Genomic DNA, 12,500 nt, shown 5'->3' on the forward strand with positions numbered 1-12,500 from the left:
GACACACGTGTATATACCTTTGGTCCAGGAAAGCCCTCTCCTGCAGGCCCTTTCTCCCCTTGCACACCCTGTGGCCCCTGAGGTCCCTACACAAAAAATAAGAGCAAACAAAGAACAAGAATCAAATCATGTATTTATTATTTGTAGTTGAATATATGACCTGCTGACTGATCGATGGAATTACTGACTGAATGACTGACTGCAGGACAGGCTGATTGATTGATTGACTGACTGACTGGATTACTGACTGGCTGAATGAATGAATGAATGAATGAATGAATGAATGAATGAATGAATGAAGTGTATAATTACTGGTAAGCCAGGATCACCAAGCCCAGGGGGGCCGGGAGGCCCCATTCTGCCCTGGAGTCCCATCTCACCCTACACACACACACACACACACACACACACACACACACACACAGTTAGACAACGAAATGAAGTGCATTATAACTGTACCATTACAGTATCTGTAGTCTCTCAACTAGCTTGTTTATATCTTCCAAATTCATATATATATATATATATATATATATATATATATATATATATATATATATATATGTGATTTTTAATACATTTTTCAAACCTCAAGAATGGAAAAATAATACCGCACATGCACAAAAATTCAAAAACAGCATATGTTAATGCCTATTTTATTCAAACACTAGATGACAATCATATGCAAATCATAGGAAATAGGCTTTGAAATATATACACCTCATAGTCAGTAGACCTCCTCTCTAGCCCACCCTCTGTTCTTTTTTCCATGTACAGTCTCTTCACTGTGTCTGACATCAGTTTTGCCAACCTCTAGCCTTTGATCAGTGATTAGTTAGCTTGCCTTTCTGAATTAGTTGAGTATTAGTTTATTATATACACGATGGCAACAAACGGGCCTTAATACATTATTTAGAATGACTTGTTTAAGTGTGGTATTGTTTTGTAACTCCTTACCTTTGGCCCAGGAAGCCCTATTCCAATTTCACCTTGAAGTCCTGGTGGACCAGGAAGGCCTCTCTCACCCTTAATGTACATCACAAAACACACACAAACACATGTAATTTCACTACAAACTGCTGAGTTCATAATTATCTTGTCCCTTTGTTCTCTTACACATTCATTTTGATTTTACTAATTTGCTTAAGTGATGAAGGCTGCTCCTTAAGATGAGCTAATGCTACAACTAAGTTATACAACAGTGTTATAGAGCGAATATCACTTGTCGTCTTTTTCACAGTCTTTTAGCAAATCTCATTGAAAGCAATGCAAAGGATGGCATAAGTGCAAGTAACTTAACACTTAATCACAAATACAAGCACAACTGTCCCATTGTACACCCCTGTAAATCTCTCCTACTCCTCAAATTAAGCTCCATCTACAGCTGTCTGAGAATCCCACCATCCTTTCACAAGTCCAGACAGTACCCTACTGCTCAGCTGATGCATGACAGCCTTCTAAGGGTCTAAAGAACATTCCTGAAAAATAATTAAGCTTTGCCTTCTCCTTTGGATCTCCTGTGCAATCACTAAGAATTGCAGAGAGCTGGAGGGGGAATATGAATGTCAAAGACACTGAAATAACAAACATGGCTTCTTGTGAATGTTGTGTAATATCATTAAGAAGCATTTTCAGTATCATTCTGACTTCAGATCATTTCATTTTTCAGGCACAAACATAAACTAAAACCTTACTTTAACTCAAACCTTACCTTACTATACACTACACTAGGATCAATCTATGCACTACACTATACTCAGTATACAGATATAGTACATTACACACAGTCTATACAGTACACAAGACAGTACAGAACACTATTATAAGTATATACAGTACATTACATGCAGTCTATACAGTACACTAGACACAGTCTATAGATTGTACTAGACACCATCTATAGAGAATACTAGACACAGTACAAAGTCTATAGATTGCACTACATACAGTCTATACAGTATACTATACAGAGTATAGTAAACTCAGTCTATACAGTCCACTAGACACAGTCTACAAATACACTGAACTGTCTATACAGTACACTATACAATATGTGCAGTACACTAGATACAGTCAATTCAGTACACTATGCAGTCTATACAGTACACTAGACACACTCTATAGAGTATACTAGACACAAGCTAACAGTATACTCTAAAGAATACACTAGATTCTGCCTATACAATACACTAGACAGTCTACAAAGCACACTCGGCAGTCTATACAATACATAACACAGTCTAGACACAATATATACACAGTCTATAGAGCACACTAGACTCAATCTATACAGTACACTAGAATCAGTCTATGCAATACATTACACACAGTCTGTACAGTACATTAGACAATCTACAAAGTCTACACATCACAAAGTCTATGTAATGCATTAGACAGTGAATACAGTTTATGTTTGACTCAGTCTATACAGTCCACTAAACACAGTCTACAAAGCAGACTAGACAGTATGTACATTACAGTAGATTCAGTCTATACAATACATTAAACACAGTCTACACAGTTTACTAAACACAATCTAAACAGACAGTCGTCTAGTGTACTGGATAGACAGTCTATACAGTACACTAGACTTAGTCTGTACAGTACATTAGACATGTCTGGAATCAGTCAATTTAGTGCACTGTAATTAGTCTATGCAATGGAAGAATCTTAGTCTATGTAGTTCTGTGCAGTTTTATGTACTGTATTGAACAATGTTTACATAGTGTAATAGAAATAGTAGAATCAGCATTATGTAGTGTATTAAACTGTGTCTACATTGTGCGGTCCAATCAGTATATATAATGTTTTACTTGACCACCTTAGAAATCCTGGACTGAAAACAGTGATGGGTGTTGATGTTGTGTTCAACTGATGTTGCAAGTGACTCACTTTTTTCCCTGGTGGACCCTCAGGGCCAACATCACCGTTAGGTCCAGGCAAACCCTGCATTTGCACAGGAGACAACCATTAAGCATACAGCTATGTGCTCTAAGGCAATTTTATGTGTTCTAAACCATTTTTAATTGCTACCGGCAAAGAAAATGTTCCACCATGTGTAAATTTATTGGCCAATAAAGTATACTTATCCTGATGAAGCTCATACCTGCAGCCCACGGCTTCCTCTAGTGCCCACTGGGCCCTCAGAACCCTGTTAAGAGCAAATAATATATCTGCAATTTGTACTAAATTCAAACAAGGTCCATATGAAGATGAACTCAAATACTGTTCAGTGGATAAGACATACTCTGTCTCCCTTTACACCAGGCATTCCACACTCTCCTCTCTCTCCCTGGCATCAGGATAAACAAGAAAACACAGAGGATGAGTTTTTATTCAAACCCAGCAATGACATGAAGATAAGCAGATACAAAACCATACAGATGCAGAGACGATCTATAACAAAAAGTTCAGATGAATGCGCATGCATGAGCGCTTACCTTCTCTCCTTTATACCCAGGTTTGCCCTGATGACCAAAGCACAAAGGGGTTTTAGCAACAATTTCCAAACTGTCTATGAAAAGCAAAATTAAGATCTTCTTTGCTTAGGCCTTTAGTTTTTCAGATTTTACCATGTTTCTTGTAAATACCTCAGAGGTTCAGTCTTAGAAATTGGTTGAATTTTTTTGCTCCTCATGACAAGTAATCCCAAACACAGGTCTCGACTCTGGGATGGTCAGTTAATTGTTCTGAGAACACTAACAGCTTCTTTATTTGATTTGCAGATGTTCTTCTTTTTGTTTATGTTCTTTTCTTATTAACACCTTCCTAAAAGCTACACATCCTTTCAGACCCATAGTGTTGAGGTTGTCTTCCCACAGTGGACAATGGACAGAAACACTTGTGGATTTTTTATGACTTATACGAATTTATATTTTTGAATTACTTTGTCTTTCAATTATTTGTATTTTTGCTTTTCACATATTTTAGTATCCAGTCATCAGTGCAGGCTTACACCAAATACAAAGTTTTCCCCTGAGAATGAAGACACAAATGGATTTATACACATGGACTGCTTACAATAGGTCTGTAAACTTTTGACTGTGTAATTTCAGTTATTATGATGAACTTAGTAATTGCAGTTTTCTGTGGTGATAAAAAGCTCATTCTGAGCTTTAATACTAAACAGAACAAGTATGATTCATATGATCACTCATATTAAGTGTGTACTATACTACTGTGCTATACTGTATTTTACTGATCGTTTGCTGACTTATGTCATAACAATTGTTGAATAACTTTTTCTTCATCACATCATTTTCATCATTACTGACCATTTTGCTTAAATATATAAAGCCACATATAGATTGAAAATATGCTACAGCGATAAGCAACGAAGTTGAATTACATACGGGCAAAAAAGCATAAGCCAGTGTCAGTAGGGTTTCAAATAAACCATCCAAACCGACTAAGCATCAACACTCACCTCTGACCCCTCTCGACCTGGAAGCCCTTGAAGGCCGCTTTCTCCCTACAGCAAACAGGAAACTGTATGTCAGATACTTTGACCGTTACAAAGAGGACAAGAGATACAACAAAGTACATTTCTGACCTTCTGGCCTTTTGGCCCTGGACTCCCATCCTCACCCGGCCGACCTTTCTTACCCTGCCATACAGGAAGAGAGAAAGAAAAATTGTCATACTTTAAAATGCAAAGCTATTTTAAAAGAGATTTACCAAAAAATACACAATAAATCTCAGCTACCAACTGAATAAACAACATAATAGCTATGAAAAAAAAATAGTTGCAAGATTGGTGGACCTGAACCCCTACTGGAATTAACAGGCCATGCCCAACTCCCGAAAAAAGCCTGCTGGGCTATACATTCCAGTAGGTATGCATAGGATAACCCAATTTATGGATCTCCCAAAGTGCTGATGTTTGCTTCCAGAGACAGTTCCAGAGGCACTACCTCTGTAGTGCGTGATGAAACTGAGGATAGGTGTGTTTTATGCTCTACACACTTCAACACTTGGCAGCCCCACTCTGCGTGTCTGAGTGATCTACTGCGTTGTGGCTGAGCTAATGTTGCTTCTAGATGCTTCCCTTTCAGCATTATAGCACTTGGCTGGGGCAGATCTAGCAGAGCAGACAAAGGTGGCATCCTAAGACCCTCCTAAGAATATTTTTGCCTGATAATAAATGCAGAGTATGACATATTAAAACTCACTGAGTCATGAAATGTGGTCACATCTAAGACACATGGAATGTCAGATGTAAATGGTTATACATGTCACTGTCCATTTGAGCAGATAAAACTGAATGGATGTTAATGCTGGATGTGAAGGGCCTTCTTGCTGGAGTATAGCTTTCTGCATTTTCTTGTACTTTTTATCCACTAATTTTAACTTTTCACAAGCTTTAGCAATTCAAATGTACAACAAGGCGTCGTTAATTGAAAACAGAAAGAGAGTGATCAGTAATGTTCTATGCAGAACCTCTCATCACCAAAAAAGTGGAAAGTAAACATGTCTTTTGTAGCATAAAGTAAAGCATTCTTGTCTTACTGAGTCTATGAAATGAACAGGCTATGTACAAACTGGCTAAACTGTCTCACATCTGCTCTTTTATCCCAAAAAGAGCTCTGTGTGTTTAATCACTGGGAATATGAAGAATATTTACTTCTCAAAATTCTTGAGGACGGAATTATAGAGAATGAAAAAGCGATAGTTTTGAATTTAAGTGGTACCTATAGATAATGTATGCACAGTGTACTTTTCCACCTATGTACATTCTCACACCTCTCCAGCTGTCATCCCTGCAAATGAATAAATGACTTGACTTTAAGCAGAAAGTAAAGGAATTCTGTGAATGTGTTTTGGCTTGCAGTTAATCGTCTCTGGAGTCGCAGTGCTCGGGGCGATTGCTGAAAGTACATGCACTCAATTATCTCTGTGTGTGAGTGAGAAACCTGGGGTGTCGAGGTGCACGAGATATAAATTAAATCATTTTAAAAACATTTGAGCAAGATTAAATATTTTTTTTATGCAAACAACCTACATACAGTCATATACAAACATTTGAACACCCCTGGTCAAATTATCTGTTTTGTTTAATATAACCTAATACATCCTCTACAGATAAAATAAATTAAAGATGGCATTTATTTTACAATACAGTAGATTTGCATTTCGACATTGCCACAAAGTGCCAAAGCCTATTTTTAAGTACTTGCTTTTGATTTTACACCCAGTCTCACTTGTCAAATTGTGAAACTATGTAACATAAGCACTGTTGTGTTTGACATACCAAAATCACACTGAGCTACAAAGTCAACTGTCATAATATGATATGACGTTTCACCCCAGAAAGTGTTGTAACACAACCAAAAGTCAGCAAAATTCACTTCACATTATGTCAACTTGACAAGGAAGATGACAAAAGCAGCCTTTATGGCAGTTGCCACTTACTGGAATAAGTCTTTTGTATTTGTATGTAGGTTTATGTCAGCTGTCATAAAAGACTGTCTGTCTGTCAAAAGAGCATTTATGAGGCCAAGCACTTGGGCCACTGGAGTTCCTCCATGCCATCAAACCATGTATTTATGGACCTCACTTTGGGCACAGTCATGCTGGAAAAGGAAAGGGCCTTCCCCAAACTGTTCCACAAGCTGTAAGCATATAAATATCTAAAATGTTTTCAGCATTAACATTACACTTCACTGGAGCCAAGGGACCCAGCTCAAACCCTGAAAAACAGCCCCAGACCATTATCCCTCCTCCACCAAACATCACTGTTGGCACTATGCATTCCAGCAGGTAGCTTTCTGCTGGCATCTGTCAAACCCAGATTCAGATTAGACTCCCAGATGGTGAAGTGCGATTCATCAGTCCAGTGGCTTTAGACCCCTCCAATCAACACTTGATGCACAGTGATCCATTTCGTAAGGCACTTTCAGTTGACTAACAGAGATCTAGTAGCAGGGCAGAACTTTCATGAACCAATTTGTGGCAAAGATGACATCCTATGACAGTGCCACATTTAAAGCCATTGAGCTCTTCAGTATGAACCATTCTTCTGCCATTGCATGGCTTGATTTTATACGTATTTGTATGGCTGAATTAAACAAACAATAATTATAAGTTGTGTTCACATACTTTTGGTGGTGGGACAATTTATCATCGGTCTTTGTAAGCATTTTGCGTATGCATGGTTGACAGTGATTGTGAATGTGACCAGCGCAGCATGAGTTTTCATTTCATGTTAATTTTTAATTTTCTATGTGAGACTTTTTAACTGCACAAAAAATGTGCTATAGTTTGCCTTGAACTGTGAGAACACAGTAGTGGAGCAAAACAGGAAAGAGAGATCCCATTTTTTTGGAAAAACAAGAGATAACCAGATGTTGTCATCAAAACAAAGAAGAAGATGTTGCATGAGGATGTTGGCAGTGTTCATGAGAATAAAGAAAAAATAAGGTTTTTAACATTGTTGATAAACAAACAGAGATTTTTTTCTGTTCTTGAAGTTTTCAATATGGACTGTAATTTCATCTAGCTTGAGCCACTTCATAAACAATTTGTAACTATCAGAGGTGGACAAAGTACACAAATCATGTACTTGAGTTAAAGTAGAGACACCCAAGGTGAAATATCACTCCAGTAAAAGTAGAAGTCCTTACTCTAGACCTCAACTCGAGTAAAAGTACTAAAGTATTTACCTTCAAATGTACTTAAGTATAAAGTAAAAGTACTAAAAGAGGAATTGTGGCTCTGATGTCCTGTTATCATTTTTATAACCAGACTGGCTTCATGAACTCATTTCAGGTGAAAGTCCTCCAGCGTCTCTCTTGGTAAACCAGTCTTTTAATAGAACGTCATTAATTAGTGACGCTGACGTCTATTAAAATGATCAGAAGCACAAAACACTGAAGGTAAACAGTTTCCATCAGGGAGAACCGAGTGGCTCTGAAATCACTTTTTACACACAAGCAAAGTTTCAGTTTCAGATTTATTTACAACTTAGTTCCAAGTTTAAGTTGAATAAAAACTGGCTTTAAACTCAGGATCACAGATGAGCTCCTTTACTATGTTGATCTGTAGGCGTCTGTTCATAAACATAAACCAGCCCAAACTCATTTACTATAAAATGAAATAGTGTTTGTAGAAATTCAGAAAAAAGCCGCGTCAGTCTCGACTGCATATGTGGACATATTTCTATATTGAGCTCTATTTACACAAAGTTAGGTTAGTTCATCATTTATGTTGAACAGACTCTCCCAAAGTTTTACGCTGCTGCGCTGACGTTGAACCGCGTGCTGCACTGGGTCGGTATGACCGACAGGTCAAAACCAGCTCTAAACAAAGTGACCGCTGGGCCCTGATTGGTGCTCTGGCTTTGCGCTTCTTTCGTTTCGACATGTTACGTTTTTAAGTCACCCAAAATGGAAATACTTAAGTAAAGTACAGATACACAAAAACTACTTAAGTACAGAAACTAATTACATTTAGTTAGTTACTGTCCACCACTGGTAACTATACAATTTTAACTGCATAACAGAGGGAATTTTTTCAGGGTAAACAGAAGCTACATGCCCACTGAAACCTCTATTTAGCCCATTTGTCAAAAGCATCAAAACGTCTAGTGCTATTAACTCCTACATGGTGTAACTGGGGTGATTCTAAGTGTTGTTTTGCAGTGGTCATTGGGTTTGAAGAAAGGAAGTGGAAAACATTGATACTCACAGCAGGGCCACTGGGTCCTCTCTCTCCTTTCTCACACACACACCTCTTATTCAAGGGACACTGTAAACAAACCCAGAATGGTCCACAAGATGATTGACACTGGCTTATTCACAGCAAGTCATTTTAAAAGCACTCTTTCTTTCAAATATCCACTTACCGCCTCATCTGCCAGCTCCACCTGAAAATGAAAGAAAGAGTAATATTAAATTATTAATTATATCATGAATATATTACATCCATCAGATCAGATATGTGTAGTAACATGTGAATGGCATCTTTTACCGAGTCAATTGACCGTGTAGGAACAAGGGTCACTGGGTGCTGAAATATTCTAACTGCGCTATCTGGTGCCATTCATTCAGATTTGGCTTCTCTCAGTGTTATTTCATCATACTCCTAGGGAGTAGTCCTTTTGAATCTTGGCTCATCTATGTTTCTTCCTCATGCTCTTATGGAGTTTTTCCTGACCCTGTGTCCCTCGGGGATGCTCATTAGGGGCTCTGGAACAAAGACTGTTAAGGATCACCATTTTAAATATACCTGCCAAGCATTCTGACTGCCTGAAATTGCATGCTAGCTATAGTTAAAGCTTTGCTATGTACGCCTGAAATAAAAATACCAAAGTGAGAGGAGTCAGGATGGATTTTGCACGGGAATTTCTGACCATATCATACGTCTTCGCAAATTTTTTGTTTGGGTTCCAAATGCAAAATCAACATTGTACTGAAAAAGATATGATGACAAGATCACTCACTTGCATCCTTGAATGACATCTTTTACCTAGTCAAAACTTGGTTTTGTCTTCAGAATTGGCCAAAATTTACTTGCCTTTTGGTGTTTAGTGCTTGTTCATGCTTAGTGGGGATGGCCTGTGCAACCATTGCATGAACCTCAGTTAAACAAAATGAGTGTCAACCATTAAGAGTAAAGTAGTCAGCAGAGAAAAGGTGTCGAACCTACACTAAGTGAATAGTTATGCCTATGATATTGCCATGAGTGCGAGTGCCAATCAGTTGTGAGAATCTAATGACACTGCACTTAATAATCAGTAGAGCTTGCTGTGAAAAATTTTCTACTTTGCTGAGCAGACAGGGGAGAATGCTGGACAAACCTTAACAAAGCGAAAAGCATCTAAATAAATTTCTACACCAATACAATCCAATGTGTTAGTTTAGCCATCATGCTGTATGTGGATCACATGGCTAAACATTTTGCCTAGCATGCTTGTTTCCACTGTGCGCTGTGTCCCTTCAGCAGTGCTGCTGGAATACAATAATGCTAAAAGTAGGTCAGCTTGTCACACAGCCAAAGACTACTCATTCATGACTCAGATAACTGGGCTTGGTAAATTCAACAACTTTTGTGTTATTTCAATAACAAAGGCCTATTACAAGTACAGAAGAACATTGATTTATTGTTTTATTTTTCTGTTGCCACCCCAAAAATTCTGGTATTGAATGAAATAATTCCGACATGACCTAATAGTGTTGTAGTACTCGAGTCAGGAAAATGTACATGGTCTTGGTCTTGTCTCAGTCTCAGGGTAAGGTAGACTCATATATTGTTCTTTAGCTCAACCAAGTGCAGTAGGCTTCTGTCTCAGGTAACTGGAAAAGTCTTTCTACTGTCATTGTATCTCAACAAAACCTTTAGCCATAAAACGGTCCTTTCTCCACATGTTTAAATCAAATCTGTTTGCTGAAAGTTGAGGATCTGATTTTTTCCATGAAGGCTTAATCGTGCATTCTTAGTTTGTTAATGTTGACTGGTTCCAAAATTCAAAAGTCCTCCAAGGGTAGTCTAAAATGTTATTGTTACTATGCTTTCATTTCATTCAAGTTCAGCTGATTTTAGTTGAAGACTGCTGAATAGGTTTTAGAGAAGAAGGGACAGAGAACAACCTTAACTATAATTTGCTTCCAAAAGTTACAATGCAAAGTTGGACTAAGACTATACAACTGTACAATTAACTATAAAAGAGTTTCAGTTTTTTCCCTATTTTGATATTTATTTTTATATCCTGAAAAAAATGATGCGGTCCTGGTCTTGTCTTGGTCATGGCCACTCCTTGTCTTAGACTTTACTCAGCCTCCATGTGTCTTGGTCTCGCTCTTGACTTGAACTCCTAGTGAACCTCTAGTGGTCTTGACTATAGCACTATTGTGTGAATGTTAAAAGCAGTAAATTGTGCCTTGTTGGGTCTCTGTGATTATTAGATAGTTCAGAAGCAAATGGTTGACCTTCCCTTCTCTAAATTACTCTGTGGTGCCACCGTTGACCCAGATGATAAAGTAGACTCCACAACACAGCCTGGGAAAAAACCCACTACTTTACAGCTTCTCTTCGCTGTTGCATTGTTTTTCTTCTGTACATGAAGGGCAGACTTGCATACTGAAATTCCAGGGAAATGTAAACCGCATGCAATGTTAAATGTTATACAGAGTCTCTCTGAGGGTCTTCTGTTCTGAGGGGTTCAGTTTGAGTGGTGTTTGTCAAAGGAATATTCTCACACTGAAATATACCTCAGAATTATCTGTGTTGTTGGAGATGAAAGAACACAAACACTCAAATTCAGCAGGCTAATTTGTTCAGTGTCAGTCATCACATCCTTCTTGAGTCACATTGGCTAACGCTAATTTACCATTTTTAACAGAGCTAACTGATTGAAATTTTTAACTAAAAACACATGAATTGCCAAACAAGAATAGATGCACAAGTAAACATTGTCAAATGTTGAAATTAGATAGCAAAGCGACACTTTTCCTCGGTGATTGCAGAGCAATCAATTCTTGGCTATGTTTACATTCTATACACATTACATGTGTTACCATTAAGACTGAGTAGGTGGACCCCATTTCCCATTGGCTGAATGGGCAGAAGGCTGAACCTAAAGTGCATTCAACAGTTGAACAACTATGCGCAGTTTCCTTGTGAAAATAGTTACTGAGATTTTCAAAATCCGAGCAAGAACGTCATTCCCTGCCGGATTTTACTTCCAGCACAAGGTTTCCTGTATGTCAGTCACTGGAGCATAAATGCATCAAACTTATATCTTCAAGTTTTGTTGTACATTATGAACATCAGTTGTCTTAGATACATAAGGGAAAAGTCAATGTTTGCAATTCTTACTCCCAAAAGTCACGTAGGGCGGGGCATGATGGTTTGCAGTGCCGTGCCATGCAAAGAAAATTTCAGCAGATTTCAACTTTACACAAATGAATGGGGCCACCGCATTGTGTTTGGCCAGCCAGGCAGTAGTAGACTGGTCTGCGTTAAGAACGGCAAGCATTACTTTCCCCAAGTGTAGAGATAAGCTACAACGGCTCGCTTTCTCTTCCTTAAATCCATGACGGTTTTACATAATAATGAAAGTAACTGGCTTTATACAGAACTGTTGACAGACAATATGTGGAGGGTAGACATTTGTTTGAATTAGTTAATATGATTCAGGAGGGAAGTTCTTAACCCATGTGGGGCTCAGAGGTTCCTTGCTCAGGCAGCTAACCTAGCTAGTTTGCTCATAAGATTGAACAAGCTAACTTTCTAGCTTGTGTAATTGACTGATGACCTCAGTTATACTTTAGTCTCATTGTGAGCTTCAATGCAACAATAAATCAGCATATCAAATTGTTTACTGCCGTATGGCTCCTTCATCTTCATAACAATTTGGAAACGCCCAAGAGCGGTGAGCTGACACGGCAGACTGTGGTGAGGCAAAGGGCAAGTGGACGCGTAGCGGTACATAGCTAACACATAATGGAAGCTTAAATGCTGGCTACTTAGCACTGGGTAAACCAGGTCAAGTTGGTAAGCCA

At 38.3% G+C, this 12,500-nt stretch overlaps 1 protein-coding gene across 1 annotated transcript in view; it reads right to left on the bottom strand.

Annotated features, from left to right (window-relative positions):
* Positions 1-12,500, bottom strand: part of col28a2b (collagen, type XXVIII, alpha 2b) — a 53,540-nt gene that overhangs the window by 25,260 nt on the left and 15,780 nt on the right. The window contains exons 4-14 of the mRNA XM_017715578.2: positions 8,843-8,863; positions 8,686-8,745; positions 4,553-4,606; positions 4,427-4,471; positions 3,441-3,467; positions 3,248-3,292; positions 3,107-3,151; positions 2,893-2,946; positions 958-1,026; positions 313-381; positions 18-86 (exon numbers count right to left, since the gene is read on the bottom strand). Of these exons, the coding sequence (XP_017571067.1) occupies positions 18-86; positions 313-381; positions 958-1,026; positions 2,893-2,946; positions 3,107-3,151; positions 3,248-3,292; positions 3,441-3,467; positions 4,427-4,471; positions 4,553-4,606; positions 8,686-8,745; positions 8,843-8,863 (558 nt within the window). The remainder of the gene's footprint in view (positions 1-17; positions 87-312; positions 382-957; positions 1,027-2,892; positions 2,947-3,106; positions 3,152-3,247; positions 3,293-3,440; positions 3,468-4,426; positions 4,472-4,552; positions 4,607-8,685; positions 8,746-8,842; positions 8,864-12,500) is intronic.

This window comes from Pygocentrus nattereri, chromosome 26 (assembly GCF_015220715.1).
Source record: "Pygocentrus nattereri isolate fPygNat1 chromosome 26, fPygNat1.pri, whole genome shotgun sequence".
Classification (NCBI taxonomy): Eukaryota; Metazoa; Chordata; class Actinopteri; order Characiformes; family Serrasalmidae; genus Pygocentrus; species Pygocentrus nattereri.